The 16,458-nt window shown below is 43.8% G+C and overlaps 1 protein-coding gene across 1 annotated transcript in view; it reads left to right on the plus strand.

Annotated features, from left to right (window-relative positions):
- The window catches only part of ADARB2 (adenosine deaminase RNA specific B2 (inactive)), a 471,396-nt gene that overhangs the window by 356,661 nt on the left and 98,277 nt on the right, over positions 1-16,458 (plus strand). The window contains exon 4 of the mRNA XM_074985018.1: positions 8,064-8,178. Within this exon, the coding sequence (XP_074841119.1) occupies positions 8,064-8,178 (115 nt within the window). The remainder of the gene's footprint in view (positions 1-8,063; positions 8,179-16,458) is intronic.

Genomic DNA, 16,458 nt, shown 5'->3' on the forward strand with positions numbered 1-16,458 from the left:
TGTCACTCCATCCCTTCTCCATTGTATTCATTTTACTGGCATCCTCTTCAGCAATTCATTCCAGACAAAAATACTCTCCTGACTTGGCTAAGAAGCTTCACACTTCATGGATTTGCTAGTCCCTGGTCACTCTTTGAGATCAGCAAATGCTAAATTCCTTATTGTCCCTAAATGTTACATGAAGTTATTCATTTGACTTCTTTCTGCCCTCTTGCTTTGGAATCCACTGCCAAATGAGGTAAAGAACCCTCTGAGGTCTGGGTTTTCTAAATCCAAAATGAAAAGTTATTTGTTCTTTTTAGCATTTTTAAAATTAGTCTTTTAGGAATTGCATGTGTCTCTAAGCTAATTAACTCTTAATGAGTGCAAAGTGCCTTGGGATGCTTATATGGAGGGCACTGTAAAAAGGCAGGCAAGGATTGGTCTGTAATACTGTTGGAGATTAAATGGAAGATTTGAGGCTTTTAAAGGTGATGGTGCAGATTGTTTTGCTGTGATATTCCCTTTTTCAAAAGTTCTAAATTAAACTGATCAGATTTGCAGTCCAAACTATGTGAACCCAATTTTAGTAATCCTGCAGGCATATTTTTATTTTCTTGTATAGCTTACTATTTTTTAAATATGGCCAAGAAGGTTAGAAACACAGTTTTATATTACGAAAAAAGGCACTGTTATAGTGGTCAGCACAGAAAACTGGAGCGCAGGACAACCGGATGCTCTCCTCTGTTGTGACCCTTTCTGTGACTTAGTTCACACATCTGTAAAATGGGTGTCATTATATTTACATTACAAGTTTGTAGTGAGGCTTAATATACTTACAAATATTTAGTGCTTTGGGATATTTTGTTAAGGGTCTTATTAATATTCTTTAGTACCAACTATTATTACAATTAATCATTTTATAGTATTTAAGGCCAGAAAGAATTATAGATCATCTATCCTGCCTTCCTGTATATCACAAGCCATTACATTTTGCCCAGTTACTCCTCTATTGAGCCTAATAATTCAGATTTGACTAAAGCATATCTTCCAGAAAGGCATCCAATCTTCATTTCAAGATATAATGAGATGGAGAAACCACCATTTGCCCTGGTAGTTAGTGCAATGGTTAATCACCCTCCCTGTTAAAAAGCTATGCCTAATTTCCAATTTGAATTTGTCTAGTTCAGCTTTCAGCCACTGGTTCTTCTTGTGCTTTTCTGCACTTGATTAAAGAGACCTGTATTCATCCATATTTTCTTCTCATGAAGATACTTATACACTGTAATCAAGTCATCTCACAGTCTTCCTTTTTAAACTAGACAGACTGTCAGACATTTTCCTCAGCTCCTGAATTATTATCGTTGGTCTGCTCTACAGCTTTTCCAGTTTTTCAGTGACATTTTAAACCACAGACACCCCAACTGCATTCCAGTATCAGTTTCACCAGTGCCACGTAGAGAGGTAAATCCAACATCCCCTGTACTTTTTCCGTACATGCACAGAATAAAGGGTGTTATGGGCACACAGGCATGTTCAGATGTGCACCGCCAACAGAAATGCATGCTGCTGGCTGTGGACAACTGTGGGCACTCTGCTAATTAATTGAACAGCACCTGAATCTCTCCTGGGCAGCTGCCTGAGCGCTCAGCTTACAGGGAACACCAGTGAAATCCCTACGCCTACTCACTTCTCCCCTGTTTATAAATCCAAAGGTTTTGCCCCAGCATCAGTCTAGGAGATCAAGTTCTCTTGCTTGTCCATGCTGATCCCTAAATTCTTTTTCAAAGTCACTGCTTCCCAGGGTACATTCACCCCCTCTGTAGGTGTGGCAGGAATATAACTGCACTGGCTGCATAAAAATATATGTTGTTTTAATGGGCCCAGCTGATCAAGCAGTCCAGGTCACTCTCTCTGACTCAGTCCTGCCAATCTTTTTGTCATCTGCAAATTTTATCAGCACGGATTTTATATTTACTTCCAGGTCACTGATGAAAATGTGACATAGCTTTGGGCCTGTGTGATGGAGCATCCACCCACAAAGGACTACCAGAGAGTAGTTATTAATGGTTTCCAATCCTGCTGGAAAAGTATAACTAGTGGGGTTCTGCAGGGGTCTGTTTTAGGACCGGTTCTGTTCAATATCTTCATTATCGATTTAGATATTGACATAGAAAGTACACTTAAGTTTGCAGATGATACCAAGCTGGGAGGGGTTGCAATTTCTTTGGAGGATAGGGTCATAATTCAAAAGGATCTGGATAAACTGGAGAAATGGGCTGAGGTAAACAGGATGAAGTTTAATAAGGACAAATGCAAAGTGCTCCACTTAGGAAGGAACAATCAGTGTCACACATACAGAATGGGAAAGGACTGCCTAGGAATGAGTACAGCAGAAAGGGATCTAGGGGTTATAGTGGACCACAAGCTAAATATGAGTCAACAGTGTGATGCTGTTGCAAAAAAGCAAACATGATTCTAGGATGCATTAACAGGTGTGTTGTGAACAAGGCACGAGAAGTCATTCTCCCGCTCTACTCTGCTCTGGTTAGGCCTCAGCTGGAGTATTGTGTCCAGTTCTGGGCACCGCAGTTCAGGAAGGATGTGGAGAAATTGGAGAGGGTCCAGAGGAGAGCAACGAGAATGATCAAAGGTCTAGAGAACATGACCTATGAAGAAAGGCTGAAAGAATTGGGCTTGTTTAGTTTGGAAAAGAGAAGACTGAGGGGGGACATGATAGCAGTCTTCAGGTATCTAAAAGGGTGTCATAAGGCAGAGGGAGGGAACTTGTTCTTCCTTGCCTCTGAGGATAGAACAAGAGGCAATGGACTTAAATTGCAGCAGGGGAGGTTCAGGTTGGACATTAGGAAAAAGTTCCTAACTGTCAGGGTGATCAAACACTGGAACGAATTGCCAAGGGAGGTGGTAGAATCTCCATCGCTGGAGATATTTAAGAAGAGGTTAGATAGATGGTTTTCAGGGATGGTCTAGAAAGTGCTTTGTCCTGCCATGAGGGCAGGGGGCTGGACTCGATGGCCTCTCGAGGTCCCTTCCAATCCTACTCTTCTATGATTCTATGACTGGAAGAGGTTATGATGGCTCCGCAGCCCAATTAATTCAACAGGATGCATGTGAAGCAGGAGCCAGGGAGTAAGGGAATTGACTGGAGCAGGCTCAGCTGGAGGGATCTACATAAGCCAAGAAGCTTACATGAGAAGAGGCCTGCAGTACTCTCTGAGAGGAGGTAATTGGGAGGTCAATGAATCCAGAGTGGGTTGAAGCCAGGAAGATAGCAGGCTCAGCAAAAAGCATCTAGGCAGGGTGATCTAGCCTTGGCAGCTGATCAGAGGGCCCCTGAGACGAAACCTGGAGTTAAACGGTAGGTCCAGGTTCCCCTACCAGTTGCTGAGGACACGGCATAGAGCAGGCAGAGGGCAATGGATTCCGTGGCATGATTTGTTCAGGAAATGCTTTGTTACTTTCCCTGCGTGAAGGGGACATGACCTGTGAGGAGAGGTTGAGAGATTTGGGCTTATTTAATTAGCAAAAGAGAAGACTGAGGGGCAATTCGATAGCAGTCTTCAAGTTTCTGAAAGGGGGCTCTAAAAAGGGTGGAGAAAGATTGTTCTCAAGGGTGACAGATGACAGAACAAAGAACAATGGTCTGAAGTTACAGAGGCAGAGGTATAGGTTGGATATTAGGAAAAACTATTTCACCGGGAGGGTGGTGAAGGATTGGAATGTGTTACCAAGAGAGGTGGTGGAATCTCCATCTCCATCCGAAGAGGTTTTTAAGTCCCAGCTTGATATTGTGGTGGCTGGGATGATTTAGCTGGGGTTGATCCTGCTTTAGGGAGGGGGCTGGACTAGATGACCTCCTGAGGTCCCTTCCAGCCTTAGAATTCTATGATTCTATAATTTATACTGTCTCTATCCTTTACAAGTAATTTATTATCAGTTAGAATCCTGTATAAGCTTTTCCATTGTTTTGCCCAGGGCTGATGACAGGCTAATAAGTCTATAGTTATCACTCTTCCACTATTAGGGAATTTCCAACTATTCCAAGGGTTTTTTGTTTTTTTTTAATTAGCTCTACAAGTACCAAGTTCTCCTGAGGCAACCCTTTTAGAACTCTTGGGTGTAAATTCTACAGGCCTACTGATTTCAAACTGTTTGTCTGTACTACGTGATATTTAACATCCTTCTAATAGAGGATGATGTATTTGAAAAACATTAAAGTGATAATGTATGTTCCATTATGGAACAATTTTGCCTTTTCTGCATCATTACCACTTAGTAATGGGCCTATGCCATAGTCAAGGTTTCTTTTGTTCCTAATATTCTTTCAAAACTCCTTCTGATTGTCCTTAGCTCTGCTGACCAAAATTATGATTATTATGGTAGAGATTTTCCAAAGACAAAAGGGAGTTATGCTCACTTCTCCCATTGACAATCAATGGAGGTCAAGTGCCTAACTGCCTTTTAGCTTTTGCTCAAGTGACAGGCCCCACACCTCAATTGTCCGGACCACCCTTCAAACATACATACCCAAACTCCTGCCTTCAGCTCCCCCCAACTCATGCCCTGAATCCCCCATACTCCAAATCCCCTGCTCTGCCTCCTAACCCCACACGTACACCTCAACTGCTTGTACTGAACCCACCAAACACACCCCAAACCCCTTGGCCTGAGCCCCTAGGTTCCCCAATCTCCACCATGGACTCCTCCACCACCTCAAATATCATCATGAACTCCCCACACCCCCCAATCCCTGCCCTCACTCTTGCACTCGTATACAGCAGCCTCTGCCCTGAACCATCCCACAAATACACACACCAGCCCCTACCCTGAGCCCCCGCATAAACCAACCCCCTGCCCTGACTCCTGTGCACCTGCACACCTGAGCCCCATGATGTGCTACAAGAAATGTATGTTACTATATACATATATGCTGATGATCTTTTGGATAACATGAAGCTGGGGATGTGACAAAATCCTGTCTATTGCTATGCAAACATTCCATGGCACATTGCAAGTCTTATCATTACAATTAGGTTACACATTACAATTCGTAGCACTTATCACCTTCAAAACACTTCATAATATTACCTATTAAATGAATACAGCTGCCTGTGAGGTAATTAAGCATTATTATCAACCTTGTTATAGACAGAGATATTACAAGATGGACAAGAGAAGAAACCAGCTGAGAGTAACACGACCAAGTAGGATGCAGAACTCAGGAGCACTGGACTTGCATGCAGGAGAAGTGGAAGGTCCTTAAAAGTGTTGGGGGAGGGTGGTACCAGCCACAAATGGTAGCCCCAGGCCCACAAGCTTCTCCTTTCCCCTGATGCTCTGCTCCAGCAGTGTCCCTTCTCCCTGACCCCCTTCCCTGACACCACTCCTCCCACCCCCAAACCTCTGCCCTCGCTCCACCCCTTCTCCCAAGCCCCTGGTCTTCTATCATCCCTGCCCCTCAGGCTTCTCTCTCACTTTCCTCTGAGCTCCTGTCCCCTCCCCTCCATCTCTCACCCTTACCACCAGTGAAAAATGGGAGGGAGAGCCATGGCTCCCTGGCCTGCCCTGCCCTGTTCCAGCTTCCCTGTTTGCAATCCTATGCTTCACTAGCACTATGGCCTCTTAGGATATCACAGCACTGCAGGTGGTCTTGGTGAGCCTGGACTGAATTAGTCTGTGTTGCTGCAGCTTCATTGCACCAGTGCCTCACACTTCAAGCATGGCTTAGCCCCCCTCCCCGTATCGCCCACCCCAGCCCCCAAATCTCCTTCCTCAGCAAAAAAGTGTGTATCAAGAACTCTTTCAAGGGTGACTAGCCCACACTTCTTCAGATGCCATATGCAGTATACACACTCAGAGATGATGTGCTGATGCAGGACAGCTGGTTTATTTGGACTTTATCCAGAGATCCAGTGTAGCCCACTAACAGGGAATGGCAGTAACTGCTGCCTAATGAGGACAGTGTTAATGAAGTCTCTTCTAAATCAGCCAGATTGCACAGAGATTGCATGATGCCACTGAGACCTCAAGAGATCTGCAGCCAGGGAGCAATTCTAAGCTGGCGTCTTTTAACACTGATATTGTCAATTGACAGAGTTTTTGTTGTTGTTTGTGGCTGAGAGAAACTTACCAGAGCAGCCAGTTAAAGGGGCTGTCCTGTATGGTGCTTCAAATAACAAAATTCTACTGTATTTTCACTTTTTATGCTCAGGTTTAAGTAATACACTAGGAACGCCAGCCTGTGGGGTGATAAAAGTGTGATGTTTTCCTCTGCCACGTCTCCCATGGAACTGAACTTATGCATAAACCATCTCAGAAGCAAAGTGCAGAGATAAGCAAGGGGAAATGGATTGTAAGGTGTGTAGTTGTGTGCAATGGCTCAAGATAGCTGCCAGTGTGATTTGAAGAGTTCAGGAGATTGTTCTCCTATGCATAATCATTTTCATCCCCAGAGAGTCTATCTGATTGACTTTCAATAGCACTTTCTGTGGTAGTTGTGGGTGAAACTCTCTCAGATTATTCAGAGGAGAGCTCTTACTGCAGCCCTGTAGCTCAGACCACTGAGCAGAACAGGGTCTTCCTAATATCAACCTTCTCAGGATATGGCTTTGTCTATGCTACCATGGGCCATTGAACTAAGTTACACAGCTTTAGCTGCTGGAATAACATAGCTAAGTAAACATACGTAGGTCCGCTTACCATGGTATCTTCACCGCAGTAAGTCAACAGCTGATATTTTCCATAAACTCTGTTTATTCTTCTCATTTTGGTGGAGTACCAGAGTCAATGGGAGAGCACACAGCAGATGTATGTCATAAATCACTGCCCGTCAATCCTGCGGGTGGTGAAGACACACCCTAAGTCTACACTGCACTAAAAGTATATATGACACCAAGAATTATCCTAGGTCAACAGACCTGACCGCACAGTGCTCCAGCTGCATGGTTAAAAATAGCAATGTAGACATCTTTGAGTCCAGGCTCCAAGACCCACTCCCCCCATGTGGTTTCAGAGCTCAGGTTCCAGCCTGACCCCAAATAGCTACTCTACAATTTTTAACCCCTTAGCTAAAGCCCTGTGAGCCTGAGTCAGCTGACCTGGGCCAACCTTAGCCCTTCTATTTTGGGTGTGAGGGATAGCTCAGTGGTCTAAGCAGTAGCCTGGTCAGCCTTAGGGTTGTGCATTCAATCCTCGAGGAAGCTGATGTGAATAGATTTAAAAAAAAAAAAAAGAAGAAAATGTGTCGGGGTGGTGCTTGGTCCTGCCAATGGGGCAGGGGACTGGACTTGATGGCCTCCCAAGGTTAATTCCAGTTCTATGAGATGCATGTTTCCATAGATTTATATTCCGTACATCTTTTGCTGCCTTGCAGATACACCCTTAGAGGCAGCTAGCGGTCATTTATGGTACTGACAGTTTCCTAGCTTAAGTCTACACTAGAGAGTTTTGTCAACAAAATCCTGGTTTTGTTGACAAAACTTGCAGAACATCCACAGTAAAAATGTGTTTCGTCAACATACTGTTGACAGAACTCGGCACTTTTGTGAACAAAACTCACGGAGTGTCCACACTAAAAATGCATCAACAGCCTTTTGCTGACAGCCTTCTGCTCTCCCCTATGAGGCAGAATGCCCTTCTCAAAAGAATCTGTTGACAAAAAAGCCATGTGGATGTTCCAGGTGGCCCTCTGTAGATAGGCAGGGCTTCTGGGTCACCAGGCAGCCCTGTCTGCTGTTCTTCCCATTGGCCGTTCTGTCGAGAGAGCAGCTGGGCAGTCCAGCTGCTCTCTGTCAACAGAGCTGATTGGCAGTTCGATCTGCTTTAGTGTGTGGCCACAATCTGTCAACAGAAGTTTCTCAGGAGATGTTTTCCGACAGTACCTTCTGGCAACAGATCACTGTAGCGTAGACGTAGCCACAGGGGTGGTTCCTTTTACTTTTTTGCTGAGTTAGGTTGAATGTAATTCTAAAAGGAAGATTTGAAAGGCTGGTTATTAATCTCCAGCCACATCCAAGTGCGTCGATCAAAGAAAGTGAAAAAATCCTTCTGATTGTGTCTTTCAGGAGTTTGCTGATTCCATATATCAGATGGTTACACAGAAGTTTCAAGAGCTGACAGAAAATTTCACCTCCATGCATGCACGCCACAAAACCCTTGCAGGAATTGTGATGACCAGAGGTAAGATACACTTTAATGTCATTATTTTATTTATTTTCCTGAAGAATTCTTCATGAATAAGGAATGTATTATTTGTCCAGTCTACAGTGCTAAAGGATCTCCTTACCTCAACACCGAAAATTACACAGCAATGAGAGAAAATAAGCATTGACAATTTAAACGTAAAGCAGATTCCCCCAAAATGTAACACAGCTAAATTTATAAATACATATAAATGTACTGTTTTTATTAGTTGATTTATTAATTTTAAAGCTGAGAACCATTTAGTCTTATGTCTTAATTAGGACTGGCAGGTGAAAACAAATCTCAGGCTATTTCTCTTCCACTCTAAGTAAGCTCAGGCATGTAAGGCTTTCTTTTCTCTTTGCATCTAAACACAAGAAATACTCAATGAGGAGACACTGGGCTGGACATTCAGTTTTGTTAGTTCGTGAACAAGAGATGCACTCAACTCAAGAGTTAATACTACAAAAGACACACTCAGCAGGTGGTTGAAAGCACTGCATAAATACCCTTACTTTGTTTGCATAGGAGTGATTACCTCATTTCTGAGTGCCTTATGATATTTATGAGAATGTCAGCATCCCAGGTGCTGCATTAAACATCATTCTCCCTCAAAAGTGTGGAGCAATAGACAGACTTAAGGAATACGAGAGAACAGTTGGAGGGAAGAGAAATGTATAATTAATTCAGGCTTTTCTCTCTTGTTCCGTTCTGCGATTACATTAGCCAGACTTAACAGGGGAAGCTGTGCATATTGCAGAGCAGCAGGCTGGAGATAGGATTACTTACTAACTCCTTTCAAACTACAGAGTCTACATCCTAAAGACTAATACATAATTTTGCACACTTGTAGCTTCCTATTAAATGGGAGAGGGGGAGAAATCAGCCTTAGAATAGCAGAAATTAGAAGCAGGGTTGGCCAATACTCTTTGCTAGCTTTGGTCAATGCAGGATTCCTCCTCACCCTACATTTCCTACTACTTTGACCAACTTACTACTATTATTATTATTATTTGTCTTTTGATAGCTCCTGATAGCTCCAGTCACAGATTAGGACCTGATGGTGCTGCTAGGCACTGTACAAACATAGGACAAAAAGATGGTCCCGTACTCAAAGAGCTTACACTTGAAGTAGAAGAGAAGAGAGGTGGATACAAGTTAGTTGGGGGATCACTAGAGCCGTGTCTACATGTGCATGCTACTTCGAAGTAGCGGCACTAACTTCGAAATAGCGCCCGTCACAGCTACACATGTTGGGCACTATTTCGATGTTAACATCGACATTAGGCGGCGAGACGTCGAAGCCGCTAACCCCATGAGGGGATGGGAATAGCGCCCTACTTCGAAGTTAAACGTCGAAGTAGGGCACTTGTAGACGATCCACTTCCCGCAACTTCGAAATTGCGGGGTCCACCATGGCGGCCATCAGCTGAGGGGTTGAGAGACGCTCTCTCTCCAGCCCCTGCGGGGATGTATGGTCACTGTGTGCAGCAGCCCTTAGCCCAGGGCTTCTGGCTGCTGCTGCTGCAGCTGGGGATCCATGCTGCATGCACAGGGTCTGCAACCAGTTGTCGGCTCTGTGGATCTTGTGTTGTTTAGTGCAACTGTGTCTGAGAGGGGCCCTTTAAGGGAGTGGCTTGCTGTTGAGTGCACCCTGTGACCTTGTCTGCAGCTGTGCCTGGCACCCTTATTTCGATGTGTGCTACTTTGGCGTGTAGACGTTCCCTCGCAGCGTCTATTTCGATGTGGTGCTGCGCGACGTCGATGTTGAACATCGACGTTGCCAGCCCTGGAGGACATGTAGACATTATTCATCGAAATAGCCGATTTCGATGTCGCCACATCAAAATAGGCTACTTCGATGTAGGCTTCACGTGTAGACGTAGCCTAGGAAACCAAGGGAAAATACTGGTCAGCCCATTGGCAATGGTGTCAGTGAACCAACTGTATAAGCAATACCAGTTCTTTTGTAGGAACCATAGCACAGGAGAATTTTAAGGAACTTGAAGCAGAACTACGGGGAAACTGTGTGGACATGCATGGGAGCTCTTGCTGACCTTGCAGGGCCTCCAATTAGAAAACATAAAGTTGTTTCTTTGAACAGTGTCTAGCTGTTGGTGTCCTGAGTAATGTGGCTTCAATCACCTCCTTTGGGAGACTGCTCCACAAGTGAATCAGCACACATTTTCCCCATTTATATGTTTATCTTGTTCATACCCTCTGTTGAGGCTGCCTCCCCACTCTGACACGTCAAGTGCAGAAAGTGGAAACCCACATATACCTTATAAATACCTTGCCTCTTATAGGCTCCACTTACACACCTCCCCAAGTCACAGATGCCCTGATCCTGGGAGATAGTGCCATTGCCACCAACTGGAAAAGCCCCCCCGCTTACAACCCAGGAAGACACACTTGAATATCTCTGTGTGTGGTAACCCCCACACTTCAACCTTTCCTTAGGAGATAGCTTGGAAACCAAGAGCTGTAATCTGATAGCTGACCCTTTGCTCTAAGCATGAAGAAAACACAGACACTCTTGTAGGATACAGGACTCAAATGATTGCCTTAAAAAAGTAATTTATTCACAAAACAAAAGATGGAAAACTGCCAAGAAAGTAAATAGGCATACTTGGTTGCTAGATGTTATTAAAGCCACTAAAGATTATCAATATTAGAGCACAAAGAATTACTTCCCTGAAATTCAGTTTAGAAGCTACAGTGTACAGGGGGAAAAAATCTATCAACCAGCCTGAGAAGTTCCACACCAAATCCAAAATAAAAATAACCTGATCGTGTCTAGCTAAATATTTCCTTTCTATTTACATATCTATGCTCTGATTATGATGTGGCCAGGATATTTGCTGGATTCATCAGCATTTTTGGTCTCTCCCTGCTCCAGTTGCAGAACTCAGAGAAAGACCCTCTTTCACAGCAGGCCACTGTTTTTTAAAAAAAAAACAAAAACAAAAACTCTTTTATTCCGTTAGCTTACCTGGCTGGCTGCCCGCCACAGGGAATCCTCTAATGGTTGACCCTTTACAGGCATTCATTTATGACACCCATATTGCCACCCTAAATAACCCTTCTGCTTCCTTGAGGCCCACTTCTGTCTCCCTTTAAACAGGCCTATCCTCATAGGTCCATTCATAGGCCCAGTAGACCCAAAATTACCATAAACGAAGCAATAGACACTTAACGCTAGGGAGAAGTGCTCTGTAACAGGTCACTGAAGGACAAAACATAAGTGGAATAAGTGGTAATTTCAAGGGCAAGGTCATTGGGTCTGTGCAGAGCCAAACTAAACATATGAGGGATGTAGTGAAACATGTCCCCTACCCTCTCTACCTTAACAGCTGCAGGACATGGTCAGATTGTATTGGTGGCTTGCTGCTTTGTGCAGGGAGGCAAGGGAGTTTGAAGAGTCCTTCCTCCAGCTTCTTCTGAATTTCATATGTGTAAAATCCTTTAACTAGGTTTTATTCTTTTTCATTTCACTGTTCTCCATCGTCAGCACAAATCCAAAGAATAAGTACATTTAATTTATTTTCAGAGGTCCATTCATTATTATTTTAATTTCTTTCCTCTGAATCCTTTCAATTCAAATTATCTTCAATTTGCCATTATATTTTACTGGTCCTAAGAAACCCCAAAACTGAACTCACTGATATAGGTATGCTCAAGAGAAGATAATAAGCCAAAGCAACCTTAGTCGGACATGTTCCACATGAATATTTGAGTCCCTTCTTACGTGGGCATATCTGCAAACCCATGGACAGGGAAGATTATTTGCAGATACATTGTATTCTGTACTGACAAAGTTATGCTCTTTTCCCAGCCATCATTCCCAGAGGTAGCAAAGCTCATGAAGTACAAGGTTTCAAAGGTAGTAGAGGTAGTTTTCACTCAACAGCAGTCCTATGAATAAGTGCAAATCTCTTGTGTTATTAACATAGAGTCTGGCAACTACCATGGAGAATTGTAAAAGCTAAGCAAAGAATAAATAGTAATAACAGAAATAAAAATAACTTTCATAATGTCTTATTGAATTTGGTGAGGTACACAGCTCCCTGCATCCAAAAGTCATTCTGTTTTCCCCTCATTTCAATTTAAAGTCAGATGGGTCATAAAAAGAATTTTCTATGCTTGTGCTATCTTCAGGCAAAACTAGTGAAAAACACATTATTGTGACTGTGGGATAGCTGCCATGGAGGTAATACAGAAGCTCTACAAACAAAACAAAATTACAGTAAATCAGTTCTCTTTTCCTGAACTCTGGCATCTTCCTGCTTTTTCAGGTGCAGGGGAAACCAAACAGAATTGCAACTGAGTGCTGTGTCTGAGTTATATTTTAGCACCAAGGGCAAATTCCTAGCTAGGAGGAAGAAGAAAGGAGTGGGAAAGTATAAACAATGTTACTGAGTGGCTGTAAGGTCTTAATAGTGACGAAGTGCTGGTAGGAGAACAGAAATTCTATCCCACAGGAAATTCTGACATTTCAAAATTTGTTTTTATGATGAATCTTGATGGAAAGTTGAAATATGTAGCCAAACGGAAATTCCAAAATATTTTATTCAAAAACATAAAAATGACCTTATGAAATGTTTCATTTCCATAATGCTGAAATATTACAATTTAAAGTAATGTATGTGAAACAATAAACTCATAGGAAAATGTTCCAACACCACTAAAACAAAATGTTTTGACATTATTGGTATGAAACAAGAAAATCAAAACAAATCGTTTTGAAACTGCCGAATTTGTTGAAATCAGCATATTCTCATGATGTATTCTGATTCTGACAAAATGACATTGTATCAATAAAATATCAGCCATCTCAAGTGATAATATAATCCACAGAGAATCACAGAAAATAAAAATGGAAAACAAGCTATTGTGGCCATTTTCCCTCCACGATCTCCTGAAATAAACTGTTCAATTTATTCATTAGTGTAGCACAATATTAAGGGGAGGGCCTGATTCTCATCAGTTTTACTCTGGGTCAACTCCATGGTTCCAGACTTATACCTCGACCTGACAACAGTGGGGAGAGGGTGGGAGAGAAGGACAAATAAAGAGAGCAGTTGCCCCAGGGCCCAGCATTTCAAATGGGCCCGCAGCCCTGGCCACCACTGCTGCTCCTTCAGCAGCTCTGGCAGCTGAAGCTCTGGGCCCCTTTGAAGTGCCAAGGCAGCACTGCTCCACCACTCCATATATCTGTGTGGGACCAAGTGCCACTATCTGGGTGGTGTAAACATCTGACTGCCTTTGGCCCTGCCCCTTCCTAGGCCCCACCCCCTTGTAGGGGCCTGGAGCAGGGCCCCCTCCCACTTTGCCCCAGTGCCCATGGTGACTTTCTGTCCCACTGCATATACCCAAGAAATGGTTTGTCCAACTCACTTTTACTTCAACTCAGAATACTCGAAAGACAAGCAAGACAAAATTGTATCAGACTATCAACCCAGAATATACATGGTTAGTACTTGCTGAGCAATTTTCAAAGGTGGCAGGTGGTATAAAATACATCTGCAAGAAAGGTTGGCTAAATTATCTGGAACAAATTCACATAATGCTATTGACTAGTGTTGTGCGAAACATTATCTGGAGATGGATCTGAGCTGGAACAAATCCTAATCCCTTTCAACTTTCAGGAGGTTCAAACGCAGATCCAAATGCTGCAGGTCAGGCTAATCTCCAGATGACATGAACCATTTCACTTTCAGATGTTGGAGTCTGGATCTAGAGTGAGGTTTTGCATCTCAGGAATATCCATAATCTTGAAAACTACTTTGAAATTGAGACCAACCTTGCTGAAAGCTTAGGCCAGGTTCCCTAAGCTTTCTATCACCCTGGGCTTCATCTTTTGACACACCACACGCACATGCTATCTGGCACAATGTCCCCCCAGCCTTGTTGAGCTCTTCTGGGTGGAGATGGACCAAACATTGGCACTTTACCCCTTAATGTCCAACCCTTGCTACATACCTGGACCACATAAAAATTGCTCTGGTGGCAATAAAAAGTCATCCCTTTCTCATGAGTATTTTAGTGTTTGTTTCAGTCTTGTCCTATACCTCTATGCTACAGCTGTGCAACCTCCCGCCTGCGAATTGCATTGTGCTGAAAGGAAAGGCCAAAGGGAAATATATGTGGCACCTTTTCCAAAGAGCAAAGAGGACTTGTTCTCCTCTCCTTTCCCTGTGTACCTCTACAGTCATCATGGTTTCACAGCTACTGGGCAGAAAAAGAATGAGGCTACATTTTCAACATCAGTGTTAATTTATGAGGTGTGAAGTGATATCTGGATCCTAGAGGCAGTGTAAAACAGTGTTAAATTGAGTATTTCATTCAAGTGGAGACTGAAAGTGGAAGGATACCAGACAAGCCAGCAGCACCACTCTGGGAAGTGCGGGAGACAGGAATGCAACCCAGGAAGAGAAAAAGAGAGATGAACGCACAATGGTGTCCCATGTCAAGGAATCTGTGACCTTGGGAAGCTTTGAAACACAGACCTATAGAGACAAGGTATTTTTAAGGTCTCTTTCAGGCCCCCACCTTCTGCACTCAGAGGCTACGTCTACACGTGCACCCAACTTCGAAATAGCTTATTTCGATGTTGCGACATCGAAATAGGCTATTTCGATGAATAACGTCTACACGTCCTCCAGGGCTGGCAACGTCGATGTTCAACTTCGACGTTGCTCAGCCCAACATCGAAATAGGCACAGCGAGGGAACATCTACACGCCAAAGTAGCACACATCGAAATAGGGGAGCCAGGCACAGCTGCAGACAGGGTCACGGGGTGGACTCAACAGCAAGTCGCTCCCTTAAAGGGCCCCTCCCAGACACACTTTCATTAAACAGTGCAAGATACACAGAGCCAACAACTAGTTGCAGACCCTGTATATGCAGCACGGACCCCCAGCTGCAGCAGCAGCAGCCAGAAGCCCTGGGCTAAGGGCTGCTGCCCACGGTGACCACAGAGCCCCGCAAGGGCTGGAGAGAGAGTATCTCTCAACCCCCCAGCTGATGGCCGCCATGGAGGACCCCGCTATTTCGATGTTGCGGGACGCGGATCGTCTACACGTCCCTACTTCGATGTTGAACGTCGAAGTAGGGCGCTATTCCCATCCCCTCATGGGGTTAGCGACTTCGACGTCTCGCCGCCTAACGTCGATTTCAACTTCGAAATAGCGCCCGACGCGTGTAGACGTGACGGGCGCTATTTCGAAGTTAGTGCCGCTACTTCGAAGTAGCGTGCACGTGTAGACGCAGCTAGAGTGTTGAAGGAGGGAACAACCTTGACATAGTAGCAGGCATCCTTCAGTCTGCATAGACTATGGATCGCGCCCTTTATAGTTTCAATTGAGGACTTCATTTACAGCGTCTACTGTGAATATGAAGACCCACACGAGAGTGACAGTCCTTGCTGCATCTCTTGCAGATGTGGTGGGTGTCTGGCAAGTCCTTAGTGTGCTTTCTGCCCTATGAGCAGATGGGAATAAGGGGACTTTGAAGTAGGCGGGGTCCTTTCAAAAAGGAGCCCCGTCTGGATGAGCCACGCGGCGGTGAGCCGCATCAATTTCGAAGTGCCACGGCCGCCCGCATGCTAATGAGGTGCTGAATATGTATTTCAGCGCTTCATTAGTAAACGTTGAAATGGCCATTTGCATGTCCATTTTGAAGTTTTTGGCTAGTGTAGTCATGGCCTATGTGTTTCATAAACACTGACAATTTAGATAGATGTAGAAACCTTTTTGTCATCTTTCCTATTAAAATGAAGCATCAAGAAAGTTCTGTGTTCTTTACAGTGGGGGACATCCATGGGGAAAATGCTATATGTTGGTTTCTCAATTCAGTTTTCTCTGTGTGTGTGTGTGTGTGAGTGCATGTGTGAGAGAGAGCAAGAGCAAGAGCGAGAGAGAGAGAGACTGACAATCACTTTGATCTTAAAAGCAAACAGGGAGGTCTTTTCAGTTATCTGTATTAAATAAAGATGAACTGGACAGAAGGGCCCTAAACAGCAATTTCATGCTTCAGTGAAAGGTGGGACATTATCATCCGTTATCTCACAGAATGGATCTTAATAATTGCTAAGAAGAATAACAGAAGAAAGAGAAGGTTTGCAATATGTCTTCATGGATCTTTTCCAGTCAGACTAAGATTCAAAAAACTTGACCTCTAACTACAGTCAAGAATATTAATGGGCAATTGATTTCTGATCCCTAGTTACACAGGGAAAATAGAAAATAGTGAAAAATAGCAGCACATCTGTAAC

Source organism: Carettochelys insculpta, chromosome 2, assembly GCF_033958435.1.
Source record: "Carettochelys insculpta isolate YL-2023 chromosome 2, ASM3395843v1, whole genome shotgun sequence".
Lineage (NCBI taxonomy): Eukaryota > Metazoa > Chordata > Testudines > Carettochelyidae > Carettochelys > Carettochelys insculpta.